Source organism: Cervus elaphus, chromosome 9 (assembly GCF_910594005.1).
Source record: "Cervus elaphus chromosome 9, mCerEla1.1, whole genome shotgun sequence".
NCBI classification, from domain to species: domain Eukaryota; kingdom Metazoa; phylum Chordata; class Mammalia; order Artiodactyla; family Cervidae; genus Cervus; species Cervus elaphus.
Window position 1 is genome coordinate 100,389,117 of NC_057823.1, and position 20,954 is coordinate 100,410,070.

The window sequence follows — 20,954 nt, forward strand, 5'->3', positions numbered from 1 at the left end:
AAGTGAAGGGAAAACATCATTACATCTCAAATTAATGACCAGTGTGATTTCTTTAAAAGATATTGTACTGAGTATTTTGATAATCCATGATGAATTAAATATATAACCTTTTGCAGACACATTACTTTTGGTGTCAGATACTTCAAAACAAACCATCTGTAACACATATCCTTATTAAATCAATCCTATATATTCATCTGCCTTACATGGAAACTGTTGTGTGAAAGAATCTTAGTATGTATTTCATAATGAATGGCTTATACTGAATTAAATACATCCACTGAGACAGCAGAAATCACTGCATTAAATTACATTCTCAAGTTCAAAAGGACAGATTTTCCCTCTCCCAACCAACAAATGTGTGTGTATATATAAACAGAAATAAATCATATTTTAAAATCTGTGACTTTAATAAGATTAAACACTTAAACAACTACAAACATATTGATATTTTAAAATATATAAATTTTACATAATTATTTATAATAAAGATTGAAAAAATAGAGCGAAAATTTTATTTGCATTTTCTTCCAATTTACACAGGTAAACAATTGTACAGTTCTTCCATATGTAAAGGTTTTACATTTGTATTTCCTACAATTAAGAAAATTCAAATGTTAAATTTTAAGACATATATTCAGTTATGTACAAAAAAAATCACCAAATTACAAACTTAAAAATCATTATAAATTGTGAAAAATACATATTATAAAAAATTATGTTCTAAAAGTAGCATAATACCAATTCATATAATCTAGGTAACTCCATAAGAATAAACAATGTTTAAAAATTATAGTAGTGTCTATATTGCCCTAGCATAAGAGGAGGTATTCTTTGTAAATATGTACGTTATAAATGAGTCTGACTTCTTTTAAGTGCCAAAATTATTTTTAATCACTTTCATTAAAATTTTGTAAAAATGTTTATCATCTACTAAAATTGAGTATGCTGAACACAGTGAAACCCTTGATAACTAAAAATCATTGTGAATGCCAATCATTTAGTGACTTATTCAACTGTTCCTGAGTGGCGTGATTTTTTTTCTTTTCTCTCAAGTGGCTTTAGACTAATATGTTTTATAGTTTTTGTTTCCACTCTATAAATGAGTTCTTAAAGATTTGCCGTTATTTTACGTCTAGAAAATATTTCCACTCAACTCCCAGCTTCCACATATAGGATTGCTGTTGTTTAGTCGCTAAGTCATGCCAGACTCTTTTGCGACGCCCTAGACTGAAGCCCACCAGGTTCCTCTGTCCATGGGATTTTCCAGGCAAGCATATTGGAGTGGGCTGCCATTTCCTTCTCCAGGGGATCTGCTCAACCCAGGGATCGAATCCATGTCTCCTGCATTGGCAGGCAGATTCGTTACCACTCAGCCACTGTGGAAGCCCCACACACAGGATATAGAAAGCCTAAACTCTCCCGTCAGCCTTGGCTCTAAGAAGCATTTAAAAAGTGTCTGAGTGGGGCTTCCCTGGTGACTCATAAAGAACCCGCCTCCCAATGCAGGCGACATGGGTTCCATCCCTGGTCCGGGAAGACCCTGCATGCCACGGAGCAACGAAGCCCGTCCACAACTGTTGAGCCTCTGCTCTAGAGCCCGGGTCTGCAGCATTTAAGTGCATGCAGGAGGCCATGCTCTGCAAGAGAAGCCACCCCAGAGAGAAGCCTGAGTACTGCCGCTGGAGAGTGGGCCCTGCCCCCAGCAACTAGGGGAGAGCCTCAGCAGCAGCGAAGACCCACACAGCCAAAATAAAAATAAGCATCTAAAATGTGTCTGGCTGGGTAGGAGGGAGACCGCTTCTGAACTAGGAGTATCACATGTTTGTTCCCCTGGCTACCTTGAACTGTCTCTTTGGTTGGTATGCATTTCCTGTTTCTCAAGCACCTGGGTTTTTGACCACCCATTCTGGCTTCAGCCTTTGGTGCTTACGTGTTCCTAGTTTAAGTAGATCTGTCTCTCTGATGGGTGACCCACGGCTCCTCCAATTCCCTAATACTCATGTGCGCTTGCTTGCCTCACTTCAAATTCACTCCTCCCTGCATCTCAATCTGTAAAGCTACTCAACTCTTGAATCGCCTCTGGCCACCAATTACCACAAAATGTAATTCTTCAAAACTCTGTGAATTACTAGTGCTTCTGATCCTGCTCTCCTATCAGGCCTTTACCCATTTCGTTACTCAATAAAACACTGATTGTAAACAGCTAACCTAGGAAAAAGCTGATAATGAGTCTATTAAACCAGTAACCTTATTTTATGAAATTTCAAATGGGTATGAACTTCAACAATTTTCTTAATCAGTACAGCTCTTGACCAGGTAGAAGTTATTTTTATTGATGTATGTCCTCCACAATTCTGAGTACACAAAGTTGGCCAAAGTCTGAGCTGAAAAAATGGAATTATAATGCTATATATGTGAAATACTTAATCTTTAAATAAACGGATCAGTTAAAAGTAGAGTTTAATGTTTTAACCAAACAATAATACATGCCTACGATAAGCAAAGCGCTACTTATGTGCTATAAGTAATGTACTAGGTGATCCGTTTTTCAAACGACAAAAGTTGAGCTACTGAGTATATAAACACTGATCATAGTTCATGAAGAAAGCTTTTCAAAGAAAATCAATAAAATGGACATAAGCCATTTTTTTTAAAAAAAGAAATCTTTTCCTATCTAATTGGCACTTTACTGAAGCTGGCACCTTCCTCTGGAAGACATGGAACTGAATAATACTATCACAGAATAATAAAAATGTTAAAAATCAGCAATATCAACAAATCACTTCCTGGAATTCTTGAGTTAAAGTGGAGATATGTGTATAGAGTGCCAATATTTCTGAATGCACTATGTACTGGGACACAAAAAAGATAATTAACCAACATTCTAAGAGTTCACTAACTGTCTATAATAAATCAAGGACAGACTAGTACATATAAATTTAAAAACAAATAATATTATTTAGATGGTTTTAAATTCATGTTCTTTCAATAACAGTTCTTGAAACTTAGAACTTAAACTAGATATATTTGAATTTTTACACCATGAATTTTCTAAAAAAGGCCAAACTACTGACAATGATAATTAAAATAAAACAAGTTGTAAGAGGGATAGAAATATCACTTTGGTTTTAAAATCAGTTTGGTTTTAACTAAACACTGGCTTTTTCTTTCTAGTAGTTTATTAGCTGGGGATTTCATCTATATATGTGTGTGTGTGTGTTTTGAGGCTTTTGATGAGCTTTGAAGGCACAGGTCTGTTTCTTATATTAAAACAAAAACAAATTAAGAGTCCATACATACACAGGAAACACATTTAATTATTAAAAAAACCAATTTCTAAAATATGATTGTCCATATTGGATAGTTAATGCTGCAGTGATATGCACTCTTACAAATGCAGGCCGATTTTCAATCTTTTCTTTTGCGGTTTCATCCGTCATTCCCTGCTCTGCTGAGATCACTTTCTAATGAAACCGTAGTCACAACTGCATTCTGATTTTGAAATGCCACATCTGTGACTGATGGTGGAGGTTTATACAAAAAGACTGCAAGTCCATTGAAGGAAACAGTGATAATTTTACAAATAACACCTAAATAGAAAAACAAAAATTAATCATGGATTTTAGGCTTTAATTATTACAAAAATTGATCCTCATCGAAGATTCTTCATGAATAGAATCTCACTACATAAAGAAACTTTCACTTTTGTGTAAAGAAAAGGAGTATACAGGCAATTAGTTTTATGTTTTTAATTTTTAAAACTTTAGTAAGAAAGGTGATAGTTTTCAACAGAACATTGTCTACAAGGCAAAGAATGAGTCTTATTTTTTCTAAACAATGAAAATATATAATAACTATTCTATTTTTGGCTATGATTGTACATTCTTCTGGAGAAGGGCATGGCACCCCATTCCACTATTCTTGTCTGGAGAATCCCATGGACAGAGGAACCTGGTGGGCTACAGTCCATGAGGTTGCAAAGAGTCAGACACAACTGAAGCGACTCAGCATAACATAACATACAGAGCATGTACATTCTTAACCAAGGAAAGACACTGACAGCTTACAATATCACTAAACGTGAATAATCAGTTGCAAAATTTTCATGTCCATGATGAAAAGTAATTCTAAAATTAAAAAAAGCTTCAGAGTTCTTAGGAGAAAGTCTCTTTGGGAATATATAATATTCAATACTTTAAAATTGTAATTAGCCTCCAACTAATAAAAATAAATAAAAAAAAATTTACCTTTAAGCATCAACTAAAAATACGAAACATTTAGATTCACGTCACAGGCTTCAATTTATTTTCAAAGAACTCTGAGAGTTCTTTGAAAGAATATCATCTTTCTTACCAAAGTTTTAAAATTTAAAAAGAGACTCTTTCTCTTTAAAGAAACTAGTTCTGGTCATAGTACATCTAAGTGCTAACTAAATATATTAAATGACCTCACATTGTAGTTTTTGCAGTAGCTAATTTGTAATAATCATTAATATCTGACTCAAACTGGGTATCTGAGAAACAGAAATACTCATTGAGCTAAGCATTTCTAGATTTAGATTAATTATAGGTACTATTATTATAATATTTTTGGAATATTTAAAGGTACATATGTTTCTGGTGAAGGAATTCTCATATTTATCACTGAGTAGGTAAAAGAAAAATTATCTACATTTTTGGTCCAAAAGTATAAACATAACCAATTAAATAAATTTTTAGACATAAAAATACACTGGATAAAAAAATGTTTCTTAACAGGTAAAAGTTACGGGAAGATTAATTTTGCCTATTTTAGTCAGTATTTACCATCTCATTGTTTTCCTAGATTTATGTATTTATTTCTTCAGTGGATAATTTATTATTCTGTCATTATAAATTCAGACAGCATACTCTGAATTTAAACACATGTAGGAGAAATAAGGGGCTGCCCTGGTAGCTCAGTTGGTAAAGAATCCACCTGCAATGCAGGAGACCCTGGTTCAATTCCTGGGCCGGGAAGTTCCCCTGGAGAATGGACAGGCTACCCATTCCAGTATTCATGGATTTCCCTGGTGGCTCAGACAGTAAACAATCTGCCTACAATGCAGGAGACCTGGGTTCAATCCCAGGGTTGGGAAAATCCCCTTGAGGAGGGCATGGCAACCCACTCCAGTATTCTTGCCTTGAGAATCCCCATGGACAGAAGAGCCTGGTGGGCTACAGTCCACGAGGTTGCAAAGAGTCAGACACGACTGAGCAACTGAGCACAACTTCTTAGGTTGTTTTTTAAATTTTCTAATTTTATCATACTCTTTCAAATTAGATGCATTGCTCTAGTTCCTTAATCTTAATTTCCATTGGTTGCTTAACCAAGACTACAGAAGACAGACTACTGAAGGCAAAACGGGTTAAACGTCACGGCTAACCTGTTACATCATAAAAAGGTCTCTTACAAAGTACCTAGGAGCCAAGAATACACCCTGACCTAGGCTCTATGTGCTCTCCAAAGCGCAGGTGCTTAGATGACAGTCATTCCAGTTTCTCAGAACTCTCTTTTAGCCTTTTGTTATACTTTCCAAAACAATTTGAGAAAAATTGTTCAAAGAAAATTATATAATATGTGATGCAATGACAGCTAAAATGTTACTCCCTTCTATCTTGGACTATGCCTCACACACTCTGGGTATGGCCTTTTAAAACATGCTTTGATAACTGATTTCTGCTTCCGGACGAAAGGACAGTCCAACTGCATGGACCAAACATGTCAAAACCTAAGTAAGTAACAATAAGATATTTTTTCTCTTGTCATAATCCATTTACTGTAAAGTTATCAAGAAGTCACCACTTACTTATGGCCACTAGCATATAGGCCATCTTGACGTTATTGTAAACCCAGCAAGCTCCTTTATTCCCACATTCGTTAATATCCCAGAGAATACATGTACTGTCTATTGCACTGCCAAATATAATAGGCCCAGGAATGGTGCCTGAAAGAAATCACACGTGAAATACATGAGTGAAGATTAAAGTTTACAGTAACAGGGCTTTTTACATATATTTTTTACATAAATGGGAAATAGGTATTGATCTGTCTACAAATCAATCAGTTCATGTACAAGTGATAGGAATATAAACAAACAGATAAAACATTCTAAAATAATTATACATAATTATTATATATTTCTAGTCAATTCAAAAATTTATTTTAATAAACATCTTATAAATGTATTGGATTAATACATTAATAAGTATTACTGTATTGGATTAATATTTAGTTAAGGAAATATTTTTGTTCACTGCTTTTCTAATTTAATAAATGTCTTTGAAATTACCTATTATATTTTTTAAAAATCAAAATAAATATCTGATACATGGAATAAGTCTCCTAAACTTCAGCATATGTATTATGTGTGCATGTGCATGTAAACTAATATGGGTGTGAGTATACGTATATATACTGTATATACATGCATACACTGACAGGTATGTGCATGGGAGTGTACATGCACACACACATTCACACTAACATGTTGAGTTTACCATTAACTGTATAACTATGGGCAAATCCCTGAATCTCTCAGGTCCTTAATTTATTCATCTAAAAAATGAGAAAATCAGTCTAGGGGATCTCTACCATTCCCTGCTTTTGGTTTTCATTTTTATAAACAATTGTAATATTATGTGTATAATATTATATGTAAAATTATACACACAAATAATTACGTGTAAGACATGTTTCTGTCTTATTATTCTTTCTATATCTGGAATCTTAAATTTTGGGGGGCTTAAGTTATTTCTTCCATCAATTTTTAACTAGACACAATATTTACAGTATAGTTTTTATTGAAACATACAAACTCATTATTTTTCACTGCTAATGCAAGAAGATTATGTCCCAAATGGAGCTGAATGCAGGGAGAAAAAAGGAATTACAATGGTTATAAATAAGATTTTATCATAATTTATGTTGGTAGTAGGTTTTATATGAATAAACAAAAAATTTATCTTTTACTGCGCTCTATTAGAAATGTGCTGGTGATCATATGTCATATCTTAAATAAATATAATATACTCTTTAGGGTTATACTTGCAACAGAATTGGAAACAACAGATAATCAATAAGATAGGTAAAAAGTAAAGTCCATATCTTTTTATGTGATCTATAAATACTACATCTTGAATAATGGAAGATAGTTTTCTTCAATGACAGTTATGTAGTTGTCCACTGCAAATAAACTACTTGTTTTCTTGGCACATATTGTAAGTAAATAAATCAATAACAGTAAGGAATAAAAATAGTCAGTAGTTACCAATGCACTTAGAAAAACGACATACCTAATAATCGAAGCAACGTACACTGTATTCCCAATGCTAGAGATCGCTGCCTTTGATTAACACACCTGGAGATATTTAATGCATAGGAGACAAAAAATAGTTGTACAGTATATTTACTCTTTGAGAAAATTCATTTTTATATGAGCTCAGCATTTCTAGATTAAAATAAACACTATACGCAGGAAGTAAACAATTATTTATAACAGCTTATATACAGTTCAACCTTTCTGGAACTGTAAGAGAAGAAAAATTTTATCCAAACTAAAACAGTACAAATAATACCAAAGAGAGTTAAATGAATTTTAACAAATATACAGAATATGTAGGAATAACACCAAACAAAAAGGAGAAAGGACATTCATTAACCAGACTATTTATTCTTGACTGTTTGACTATTCTGTGAGTTGCAAGTCACACGACTTAAGTTGCAAGCAAATAATTCTTCCTCTCTTACTAACTTTGAGACAGAAATTACACCTGTGAGTTACAGTTACAAATTAGAGTCAGTGTAAAACAGTTTCTGATATTCAATTTGATTCCACAATAAATCTTTTCAGTAATAACTCCCAAATATGGATGAGACATGATGTTTTCACACAAGAGAGTTAGATAGGAGATAAAGGAGATCAAGCAGTCTTTAAAAAGCAAATATGTAGATAAAAAGTGATGTAGATAAAATAGGTGTAATATTAAAACACTACTTAATGCTTTTAGACAAATCTCTAAAGTTTCCATTTGTCAAAAACTATGTGAAAAGGTAGTGACCAAGAGGGAAAAAATATAGTTTGTTAGGAAATATAAAAGAAAGGCTGATGAGCTTATAAAATGGCGAACAGGAAATAAAAATAATAGGAAATATTTTTATAGCTCAGATGATAAAGAATCCATGTCCCAATGCAGGAGACCTGGGTTCGATCCCTGGGATGGGAAGATCCCCTGAAGAAGGGAAAGGCAACCCACTCCAGTATTCTTGCCTGGAAAATCCCATGGACAGAGGAGCCTGGGGGGCTACAGTCCGTGGGGTCGCAAAGAGGAGGTTCAAGACGGCGGGGATATATGTACACCTATGGCTGATTCATGTTGATGTTCGACAGAAAACAACAAAACTCTGTAAAGCAACTACCCTTCAATTAAAAAAGTAAATTAATTAAAAAAAAAGAGTCGGACACAACTGAATGACTCACACACACACGAAGAATGAAAAGGCAATGAAACCATGAAATACTGTGAAGAGCCGGGTGACAGGCAGCGTTTTTACTGTTTATAGGAAGGTTTACTATAACAGCACCTACTGTATAAGGCAGAATGCCCGTCATTCTGATTCTGACATGTGGAATGTATTCCCATTTCCATCATACTCAAATACAACCGATCATAACCCCAGCTTACAACTGAAGCCTCATTACAGGAGCAGAGAAAATAGCATTGAACAGATGTCAAGTAGGTAATGTTAAGGCACTTTCACAACCATAATCTCATTAAAGCCTCAAACATTTCGGGTTCAATGAGGTAGCTCTTCCAATGCCATAGAACTAATGATCTAGTAAGGGCTGAATTAGTACTGGAACCAACAGTCAATATAAACCCCAAATGCATCCCTGAGTCCATTTTCTTTTTCATTCAACATGTTGCCTTAGGGATGGCAAATTTCACAATCTAACACATACCTGAGGATGGACACAGTTATAGGAGTACCAGCCATGAAGGTAAAAACAATTGCAGCAAAGAAAATGCCAAGGAATGGGGGCAAGTTTTTACAATGACTTGAACACTTTCCAGCTTGAGCTTCAAGACTAACACTTGATGGAGTAGGTGTTACATCAATTTCCCCTTCAATACATGAACAGTTATAATATACCTAGAAATATCAGACATAAACATATAGAAAGTGCTTATCTTGAAAACATTTTATCATCTCAAATTAAGTGATTTCTAGACATGGCAAACACTCTTACACAATCTTAATTCATACACAACAAATAGTGATGAGAAACAGTAATAACCCGTAAGAAATTAAGCAAGTGAAAACAAGGGGCCATATTTACAAAGTAGAATGCTCTGTATTTGACTTTAGTGTCTATGATTTTAACTTGTAACCTGTTACTGATTCATGTCTTATAAGACAAACTGACAAGAATATAACTATTAGATGATCTAGGGGGCTTCCCTGGTGGCTCAGATGGTAGAGAATCTGCCTGCAATGCTGGAGACCCAAATTCAATCCCTGCGTCAGGAAGATCCTCTGGAGAGGGAATGGCAACCCACTCCAGTATCCCTCCCTGGACAAGCCCACGGACAGAGGAGCCTGGTGGGCTACAGTCCATGGGGTCACAAAGAGTCAGACACGATGGAGTGCTCACTCACACACACACACACACACACACACACACACACACACACACATTCTAGACTGCTTTCAATAGACCTATTCAATTGCTCACTCACACACACACACACACACACACACACACACACATTCTAGACTGCTTTCAATAGACCTATTCAATTGCTCAGTTTTCCTGCTAATTAAGCATGCATTGTGACAATCTCACTATCTATGCCAGCTTGAAAGAATGAACACTTAATATAATTTTAACCATTGCCACAGTAAAATTAAATAATACATTACAAGAGCTTGGGAAAAAAATTACTGCTTTCAACTTAACTTTTTACTGTAATTTTCTGAATTATCTTACCAAAAACAAACTGTATCCCTCTAAAGATGACATATTTACCACAAACAAAAACCAGAAGTTATTACATTATCCTAAATGCTATTTTATATATAACAAATTAACTATTTAATATATGTATACACATATATATGTATATATACATATAATAGCATGATATGTTGGAAAGTAACATGTTTTAAAAATCAAAAGTATTACTTTTGTAGGAAAATAATTCAGGTATATGAAAAGTGAGGCATAATCATTTTGCAAAGGCTTTTTACATCTCAACTGTATCCTCACTACAAATCTTCGTATATGTTTAAGGCCACAATAAAGTCAGCAGAGCTAGAGAAGTCAAAGTCAGTCAGTTCTTTTATTGCCCCAAAGGCCAGAAACCACTGGTACTGACTCAGGAAATCCAGATACGGAAGTGACATTCCTAAAATGACTTTATGGACTCAGCAACCAGATACACCAAATAATGAAATAATGGAGCCTTTAGAAATATTAAGAAGAAAAACTGAAAACAGTATTTTCTATCTTAATGAAATCTTACAACTCTCTTACATAAAAAAAATATACAGTTCCTATAATATAGCTAACTGCTAGTCAACATCTGTTTCTGTCATTTAGACCACTGGTATGAAATATATTCTATTTCTGTGAACAAACGTGTACAATTCTTTATTACATTATTATCAATGCCTTTTGCCTATCTAAAATATTTCATTTAAAAAATCCAGTGAAAAAATGAGTTGTTACATGGATTAGCTGGGCATAAAAAAGCCAGGACAAATAGAAAATTTGGAAGTCAAACTAACTTGCTTTTCTAAAACAATCCCTAGAAGACAATTTACTGTTTAAAATGGTAATGATAATATTTGGTGACAAATACAAATATTGAATTAACCACATCAAAATGACCAATACCATTTCAGGTGTGCTCTAGGTACTAGAATTTTTTACTTATTTACTTATTTATTTATTCGTTTATTTTGGTTTCCTTGTGCAGGATATTATTTCTGTCTATACATTTTGATATGTGGATAAAACCCTTCCAACAATTTAATTCCTTGTCATAATCTTCTAACTGAAGTTAATCAGTAGCACTTACTGATATTCTTTTGGTGATATTTAATATACAGGAAAAAGCTACCTACTTATCTGCTTCTCAAAGAAATAGTTTACCTTCTAGATAGTTCTGAATCTACGATATGTACCATGCTCACTTGTGGAATTTGATTCCTTATAACTGACACAAATACCTAATTTTTTCAACCTGTTTTGAAACTAAAGCCTCCCCAGATGTCCACAGATTTGAAGATATGATAACCCTCAGTTTTGGGGCTTTAAAAATCTTCCTGATGTCTTTCCTAAGTCTTTATAGTAACTTTATGGTAGTGATCTAATTAATTAGTTTTATTCCAAGGATTAAAACTGCACATGTCAATCAAGTCTATTAAATCTGCTATGATTTATCACATTTTTTTCTGCGACATTTTCAATATTCTTACACAACTATTTTTAAATCTAGTAAGCAAAATTTAAACTACTTTTAAGTCTAGTAAGCTCCAGGAGTTGGTGATGGACAGGGAAGCCTGGCATGCTGCAGTTCATGGGGCTGCAAAGAGTCGGACACGACTGAGTGACTGAACTGAACTGAACTGAAGCTAGATAATACGAAAAAAAAAAATGTTCACTCTTTCCCACATTCTGGGTGACCCCCAGCAGAAAAATGAAATCCTACATCTCTGCTGAGATAAATGTTCAATGTATTTATCACACACAAAATCCTTAGATATGTATACATATGCAAGACATATTTATGTGTGTGTATACATGAACATATAAATATGTATAACCACACACTCACACAGATATCCATGTTAGTTCTAAGAGAAATATGAAGTAATTTTGTGATCTTAAACTTATCTTTATGTAGGAAAAAAAAAGAATGCCATATCACCAATCCATATTTCAAATAACCAAGACTGTGCTGTTTTGTCATATAATTCTTATGTATCTTATTCGTTGTAGTCTTTTATATATTTCCCTCAGACCTTTTCAAAGTTATCACATTATCTGTTAATATATAACATAACCTATTATGTACTACTAGTAATATGAATATTATTTTTCCCAAGGCTTTCAAATTTAGTGAAGATAAAGTTTTTAGATTGTAGATATAGTACAACAAAATTCTATGGGATTTTTTAAAAACTATTTAATTGAATTTAAAATAAATCATATTTAGGTAAGTTAATATGCACTCTAATCCAGTACTAAGAGTAACTGTGCACTAGAGAATGGGTTAGTGGTTTGTATTTTTTAATGTGTCCATCGTTTAGCAGTTAAAGGCAACCAATATTTATTCAGTTTTTATTATATACAATGTACTTAGTAAGAGTAAGAGAAGTTTCCTGACTTCAACGGACATACAGTATAGTTGAAAAAAATAAAACAATGTAAAAAGCTAAATAATATTAGAGAAGTGATGTTTAAAGATATATGCGAGGAACTGCCACGATGGTAATTGAATCTGCGGCATAAAGAGTGGGAACGTTTGGGGCCTTGTTTAAAACTTCAGGCAAGAACAAGACGGAATTTTAAGTGTACAAGGCATTACTGCTGACTGAAGGTGCAACGCCGTACAGCAGAGCTCTAGAACTGACTCCTATTACTTGGCTGAAGCTTTACGCCTGGCTTCTGAATGGAGGAGGCAGGCCAGGGAGAAGAGACTAGTCGCAGCGTAACTCTCCTAGAGGAATACAGAAGGGGATCCAGAAATACATAAACACACTGCCTCGTATGGTAGTAAAGGAGCAAACACAAGTTACCTTTGCATGTCTTTTGGAGATGGATTGTGTACAACCTGCATAGCAGGGAGAAAAATACTGGACTCCATTTCCTCCACAGACAGGATAGTAATACGATCGCAGGCAGTTACAATCGGCATTACAAGGAGCGGTCAAGTTTCCCAGTTCCCCTGTCCTGTCAACAAGAAATAAAAGATGAATAAATTTTCTACGTCATAACTTTTAATGAACAGATCAGAAGCATTGCTATATCTTGCCATTCAGTCATTTATTCACTCACCTAATGCTTAATTAGTGAACAAATAAACAGAATGTCTGCCTTTTCACATAGAGCTTAACTTCATGTGGAAGAGACAGGCAGTAGAAACAACAGCTATATAATAGAATGTCAATGTTTTAAAAAACATAGGCAGAGTAAGCAAATAAAGCGGTTTTCTAATTTTTCATAGATAATTTTTTTTTTGGTGGGGGTTGGGGAGGGCTGGTTCTGGGGATTGTCAGACGTTCAGTAGCATCCCTGACCTCTCCCCACTGGATGTCAGTAGCATCCCCGTAGCTATGACAACCAAACTGTCTCCAGACACTACCGTATTTCCCTAAAGTGAAAGACAATGAAGTCGCTCGGTCATGTTCAACTCTCCGTGACCCCATAGACTGTAGCCTGCCACACTCCTCTGTCCATGGGATTTTCCAGGCAAGAATATTGGAATGGGTTGCCATTTCCTTCTCCAGGATATTTCCCTAGGGTGTGGTTAAAATGTTAAACCTGGAAGGATGAATACAATTATAATGTTCACCACACTCACTTTATCAATGGGAAAACTGAGGCCTAGAGAAATTAATTTACTTAACTTTCTTTCTTACTTAACCATCTAATACTCCTGGTTCCCAGACTCACTGTTATTCCATCCTGCCTCTTGAGAGGAGGCAACCTCTTTTAAAATATAAAGGGTTACCCTTAGCAAAGATGGGCTTCCATGTGGCACAGTGATAAAGAATCCATCTGCAATGCAGGAGACACAAGAGACTACAGGTTTGATCCCTGGGTCGGGAAGATCCCCTGGAGTAGGAAATGGCAACCCACTCCAGTATTCTTGCCTGGGAAATTCCATGGACAGAGGAGCCTGGTGGGCTACAATCTGCGGGGTGGCTAAGAGTTGGACATGACTGAGCACACATGCATAGACAAAAGATATTTCTCCAGTCCCTTATCTATTTATTCATTCAACGAACATATATTGAGCAAGCGCAAGCCGCTATCCCAGGAACTGGGACTACAGAGCTGATAAGGTGGTTGTCATCCTCAAAGATTCCCTAGTTCAGGAGAAGAGATGGACCAAATTCATACAATAATATGGTTATAGACTGTGGTTATAGATATCAACAAGATGCATTTTAGATACCTGCACCAAGGAATGATGCTTAAAACAAGCCACAGTTTAGGTAACAGGGCTGAAGGGCTACTACTCGAGTCTTAAACAATGAGTCAGTTAGCTGGGTAAATGGGGAAGGAGAAAGGTACTTCAGAGAAGCTGATAAAAGGCATACGGATGGGAAATAGCATTCTACATTCTATACGGAGAAATATGAATGACGTCTGAGGCAGAGAGTAATAGGAAATCTAGTTGGAAAATAGTCATGGATCAGATTACCGAGTGCCTCATGAGGCTTATTGAAAACAAAGGGCTTTAACTTATAAAAAAATAAATAAATAAATAAAAATTTAAAAAAAAAAAAGAAAAGGTAATCAAGTATATTTTAGATGGAAAAATATTGTTAAAAGTACATTTTAAAGAAATAACCCTAGAAGTTATACAAAGTTTCTAATTACAATATCCCAGGCAATAAGTTATGACAATGTGTAGTAGAACTGAAATAGAATACTGATGAAAGAAAACAGATTTGAGAAATACTTTGGATGTAGAATCAGTAATATTCAGTGTTTAGCTGACTGGAGACAGGAACTGAACAGAAGAGTCAAGAATGACTCCTAGTATCTAACCTGGCATTTTGGCAGAAAAGAACTAGTTTTGGGGAAAAGACAATGGGTGTGGTTTTATAATTGAGATTATTGAGATTAAGAGTCTCAAATTCGGTGAAGAAATTTGGTCTGGAGCCAGGTATCTTAATATCCATTTGCATATGGATGTAACTGAAGCTACGAGAATGATAAGATCAACTGTGTAAAGGTGGGAAGAATACAGAGGTCCTGGGAGTTCATGTATTTCATGAATACATAATGAGCTCCAATTATGTGCGAGACTTGAAGTGATGGATATAGATCCAAAATAAATAAAGAGACAGAAATAAAGATAGAGAAAGAGAGAAAGGAAGGAAGGAAAAAGAATGGAAGTCAGGGTGGAATAAAATTTCCTGCAAACATGAAGCAAAGTTTCTTGTACTGGGGATGAAAGACATAAATGAGTGATTTATCTATTAGAAGATAGTAACTGCTATACTGCAAAAAGGTGACACTTAAAGAGTAGGTGGAAAACAAGAAGTTCATACAGGAAACAGATTAAAGAGAAGGCTATAAAGCAAACAGGAAGATAATCAGTGGGGAATTTGAGGGAAAGGGTGAGCAAAGAGTCAATTTTAAGTAATTCGTCCCCTGCTTGGAGCCTCTCCTTCAGATCCATTCCACCAGCTGCTGCTAGATCTCCTCATCAAGCACGCTTCCACTCATGCGATCGAGCATTGCAGTCTCTGCTCTCATCTAGTTTATACTATGTACGTAGAAATGAGGTGGCGGAAAAACCATTCCTGCAACTCTAGAAATAGTCTCTGCACAGTAACTTTGAAACTAAAATATTTTTATAATTCCCATATTATTGATAAATGATTACTAAGAACGTCAGAGTTTAAGACAGTCATGTAAACTACCATAGAAACAAAGAAATATAGAATGCATTCCTTATTATCAAGAATTAGTCACTGTAGCCTATATATTTGTAAAGGTTTATTTCATGAAGTAAAGGGAGAGCTATGATCAGGAAAATAGTCAAAGTTTGTTAAGTTTATTGATTTTTTTAAATTTTGAAATATATAAAATATTTTATTTTAAAAAATTGAATATTTTAAAATGTTTTTTAATATATTGAATGTACACAAAATATATTTTAAGTATTTTAAAAATACACGTGTGTGTTTATACATACATATATGTAGACATAAGAAACATGTTTAATCACAAATAGCTGAATTTAATCATTAATGCTTTATTTGAATCCAAGCTATTATTTTATAAATATGCTTCTACAAAAAGCAAAGATTTCCCTAAATCTATTGCAACTCCTTGATAGATGTGCCTCTTAAAGGTGCTGTTTCAGATAAGCAATGAAGTTACAGCTTTAGGTCATACAGGGAAAAAATATTGTGTGTACTTACTAAGTATAAAGTAAAATGCAAATCACCATAACCAATACTGATTACCAGAACAGACCCAAAGATCTTACAGATAGATTACCAAGGTGATTTAGGACAGTGGCAAATTTTAATAACTACTAGAGTTCTGGAAATATTCTCTGACAACTGAATTTAGTGTTGTACTAGTGTGTACTCAGTCGTGTCTGACTCTTTGAGATCCCAAGAACTGCAGCCCACCAGACTCCTCTGTCCATGGAATTTTCCAGGCAAGAAAATTACAGTGAGTTGCCCTTTCCTCCTCCAGGGGATCTTCCTGACCCAGGGATCAAAGCTGCATCTCTTGTGTCTCCTGCACTGGCAGGAGTATTCTTTATCACTGCACCACCTTGAAAGCCCAGTGTTGTGCTCATATCAAACATTTAATAACACATTTATCTGAAATATTATATTAAAAATATCCCCTGAAATAATCAGTATTACTGATCTTAAGCTTTGGATATACTGTTATATAGGACTTTGCATGAACCTAACAGTAAGCCTAATTCATTAATTCAGAGTTACAAAAACTTTTTAATCACCTATGGTTCCACAGCAAAGGGCGAAGATTCTTGGCATCACTCTACTAGAAATCCTGCATCTTGACAACCTCTCTTTCTCCCACTCACGAAGGAGGTATTTCTTGAGCTTCCAAGTCTGTTCTATCCATATACTTTTTCTTATGAGTGAGTTTCTTGCATAAGTTCATTATGACTAAGTTGTCCATGACATGGACATTTTAATATGCAGGGAACAGAGGTAAGTTAAGAATGTAGGGCCACAGAGAAAAATGACCTGATGATGTCACACCTCTGTTGTGGCCTGGCTTTATTTCTATATTAGTACAATCTATACACACATTCACACACATCCCGTGTGTGTTAATGTATGTGTGGATGTGTGTACGGGTTTCCCCAGGTGGCTCAGTGGTAAAGAACCCACCTGCCAATGCAGGAGATGCAAGAGACATGGGTTCTATCCCTGGGTTGCGAAGATCTCCTGGAGTAGGAAATGGCAACCCACTCCAGTACTCTTGCCTGGAAAATTCCATGGACAGAGGAGCCTGGTGGGCTACCATCCCTGGGGTCACAAAGAGTCAGACATGACTGAGCGCACATACACACACACACGTGTGTGTGTGTATGTATAAGCACTTTTAGTCTTTTCATCACTAAGAATGTGTATGTAAGTAAGCACGATCTCTATGTCCCAGATCTTGATATCTCTCCATGACCAGTCCCCAGAGACACCTCAAACTGACACCACTTCATTTGCCCTCCCTTCTAAGTATGCTAAGGACAGCTCATTGGGTAGTGACTCTTGTCTAAGATAGAAAACATCAGATGGACTCACATCCACATCATTTGTTTGCCAAGGTGATAGAGTAGTAAGTTTCTGTACTCCTAAAAGGGACTTAAAAAAACTGTGGTTTCTTGGAGCACGTCTGGGTGAAGTTTATGGGTGTCAATCAGGTCTGTACAACTCAACCGCTATCTACCTTTCAGCCTTTCCGGGCATTTTCCTCCTATTTCCTAAGTCCCATTCAAACTGGTGCCTGAACCTAGCCTTCACTTTCTAGCATTTATGCTTTGGCTTAACATATTCCTCTGCATTCCCTCTCTCGAAATCTTTCTCTCTCAAATTTTTTGTATACTTAAGAGCATATATTAGCCCTATTTCTCTATTGTGCCATGAAGCCTTTCCTAAATCTAATTAAAGAAACTGAAAAGCTCTCTTTTGAATTCCACAGCACTTTATATCTCTCAAACCTAACACACTGTTCATTCACTGTTCTGTCTCCCAATCTATGCAGCTACCCAGGAAACTCCTTTAGAGTAGGAATTTTGCTGTAAAAGTCTACCAGAGGAAACAGTCAATAAATGCTGAATAATGGTAATAAAGGTGAACCAAACACTGCTTTAGAAGATTCACCATTTTTCATTCATAGAATGACAGACATGAACAGTAGCTACAAATCATGATAAATGTTACTGACAAACTTTTCTCTATATTTATGTTATCTGAATCCATATTAATACAGAATTATAGAGTCCCTGACCTGGTGCACCATCCCCTTCAACAGTCTCAAACACATATATTCAAACAATTAAAGCAGTACTGTAGGCTATAAAGCACTCTGCTGAGCAACGCCCTGACCCTCTACTTGTGGCTTAGGATTTCAAAGCAGAATAAACCAGGCAAAGAAAGATAAAATAGTCACACCAGTTATAGGCAGAAACATGTTTATAGGTCAGAAAAACGAGAACTTATTTCTTTAAAACAAACTTCTAAAGTAAATACAACAATGATTACCATCACCTAGTTTCAGCTTCATTTTAATTTCTCTCCTACTCTATTTTCAATCTACCTAATAAAAGACTTTTATCATAAAGAGTTTCAAAATTTAAATCAACAGGAACATACAACATGAAATTCTCCTTAGGATGCTGAATCCATTATGGACAAAGATTCTGTAATACTAATCTTTATATCCCTGAGCATAGTACTCAGTACAGAACAGCTGTTCCTTAAATTCTTCCTGAAAATATCCAACTTTTGATATGATATCAATTACTGAAACTAAATAGAAAAACTACATATTCTTACATAGGAAAAGCAGCCTTCCAATTTTTTTTTAAAAAGCCAATTACTCATTATTTTCTTTAAGAAAGCATACACTTGGAAATACACACACAGTTTATTACTCTGATATTAATATCAAAAAGCAATGAAATATATTTACCCATTATATAATTTAGACACACCCGCAAACGGCTCATTTTCACAGTTGGCATAAGCAAACACAAAAGTCAGTACAAGTGAGATTACAGATGTGAGCAAAGCGAACTTCATGATGTTTTTACACGTCATTTTGAATTTCGAAACAAGAATACCACCTAAAATCTGACCAAGAGCAGCTCCAGGAATTAAAACAGTCCCTAATGAGAAAAAAGATAGACAGTGAGAAAACATACAAGCATACTCAGTAATATATACCAAAATTTATATCATTTTAAAACTATAATTTTATATGTGTGTGTGTTAGTCACTCAGTTGATTTTTATATAATTTTTAATAAAATTTATACCCTTTTAACCCAGTGGAAAATGGCACCTTCTACTTCCCTCATACCAAAAACTGGAAAACATCAGAAACAAGTACAATTCTGGTTCTAACATATGAAGCATTCATGTGATTTATAAATAATATGCATAAATGAGCTAATAGTTATATTAAAATGAGAAGTTAATAAAATTAATGCTTTGAATATTAGGATTAATATGTATTCTCTTTAGCTCTGTATATAGCCTCTGTAGCCCTCAAATTCATACAACAAACTGTCTCATATCAGAAAATCGGAAACATATCAAAATCAGTATAAACTTCAACAAGTGGCTATCCAAAATTTTGCACTTCCCTGGTGGCTCAGTGGTAAAGAATCTGCCTGCAATGCAGGAGCCCAGGGTTCAACCCTTGTGCTGGGAAGATCCTCTGGAGAAGACATGGCAACCCACTCCAGTCTTCTTGCCTGGAGAATTCCATGGACAGAGGAGTCTGGAGGCCTGCAGTCCACGGGGTCGCAGAGCCAGACACGACTCAGCAGCTGAGCAGGAGCGGCATCCAAACTTTTACACACATAAAATCTAATAAACATCTAATGTGGTGAAATAAAGTTGCTAGTCAAAGTTACAACAAAAGAAAAGGTTTTACCTGCAAGAGTAGCTGCAGAGCTAGAAGACAATCCAAACTGATTTTCTATAAACTTAGGTAAAAAGGTAGCAAATCCAGTGGTAATTAAGGCTTCCGAACAAGTTGATAGAACTAAACACATAAAGACAGTATTCCTCATCAAATTCTAAAGAAAAAATACAGTTCATGAAATGAATAACTACGATTATACTGTAAAATGTAGCACTAGAATGGTAAGTTCCCTGATGAAATAGCACATTTTAAATAAATACAACACAATTATTTCTAAAATTTCAGCATTTCTTTTAGCACAAAAATACAAATATTGATTATTGATAGCCTTCTACATACAATGTTGAGAAAGTTTATACATAGAGCAACTAGAAAATTGACAGATCATTAATTAGTAAGGTGAACGTGCCCTGATCACAAGCAAGGGGCCAGGGAAAGGAGGTGAAAGCTGGTTTGGAAAGTTCCCTTCCCCAGTCTTACTATACATATTCACATAATAAATCTACCTCTTACTCATTTTTTTTTATTGTGTTCTGAATTCCTATATCCAATAAATGAAGAATTGACTGTAAGCAGAGATGAGAGTGGTTCCTAAGTATCATACTTGTAGTTTTGCTCCACAAGTGAAGGAATCAGTAGCTAAGAACCTTAGTTGGGTATAGAGTTAAGCAATTTTAAACAAGGGTCTATATTGCTGATGCTCTCAGAATCTATTAATCTACCAGAGGAGAGTAGAGAGATTCACTTATTTCACCATATGTAACCATAAAGTGAAAACCTATATAGTTCTGGAATATTCAATGCAAAAAAATTTCTGAGCTGAACAACACACACACACAGAGGAGGCACAAAAAGGCAAGAAAAGAGATTCAGAAGTCAGAGCCAGATGATGCAACGTAAGAATAACAATAATGACAAAAGGAAAGAAGCACCTACGTGAAGAAATGCAACAGTGTTTTAGAGTAATGACTAGAAAATATTTAAGCTTTCAGATTGAAATAGATAATGGACTCTGAGTAAGCATTAATGAAAAATGATAGACT

The 20,954-nt window shown here is 35.1% G+C and overlaps 1 protein-coding gene across 2 annotated transcripts in view; it reads right to left on the minus strand.

The window, feature by feature from the left end:
• Window positions 1-396: 396 nt before the first annotated feature.
• SLCO4C1 (solute carrier organic anion transporter family member 4C1) overlaps window positions 397-20,954 on the minus strand; it is a 76,840-nt gene continuing 56,282 nt past the window's right edge. For both annotated transcript variants that reach the window (XM_043913697.1, XM_043913696.1), the window contains 7 exons: window positions 19,921-20,065; window positions 18,953-19,148; window positions 12,829-12,982; window positions 8,984-9,174; window positions 7,317-7,381; window positions 5,831-5,968; window positions 397-3,593 (listed from right to left, as the gene is read on the minus strand). In XM_043913697.1, the coding sequence (XP_043769632.1) occupies window positions 3,433-3,593; window positions 5,831-5,968; window positions 7,317-7,381; window positions 8,984-9,174; window positions 12,829-12,982; window positions 18,953-19,148; window positions 19,921-20,065 (1,050 nt within the window). In that variant the 3' untranslated portion in view covers window positions 397-3,432. The remainder of the gene's footprint in view (window positions 3,594-5,830; window positions 5,969-7,316; window positions 7,382-8,983; window positions 9,175-12,828; window positions 12,983-18,952; window positions 19,149-19,920; window positions 20,066-20,954) is intronic.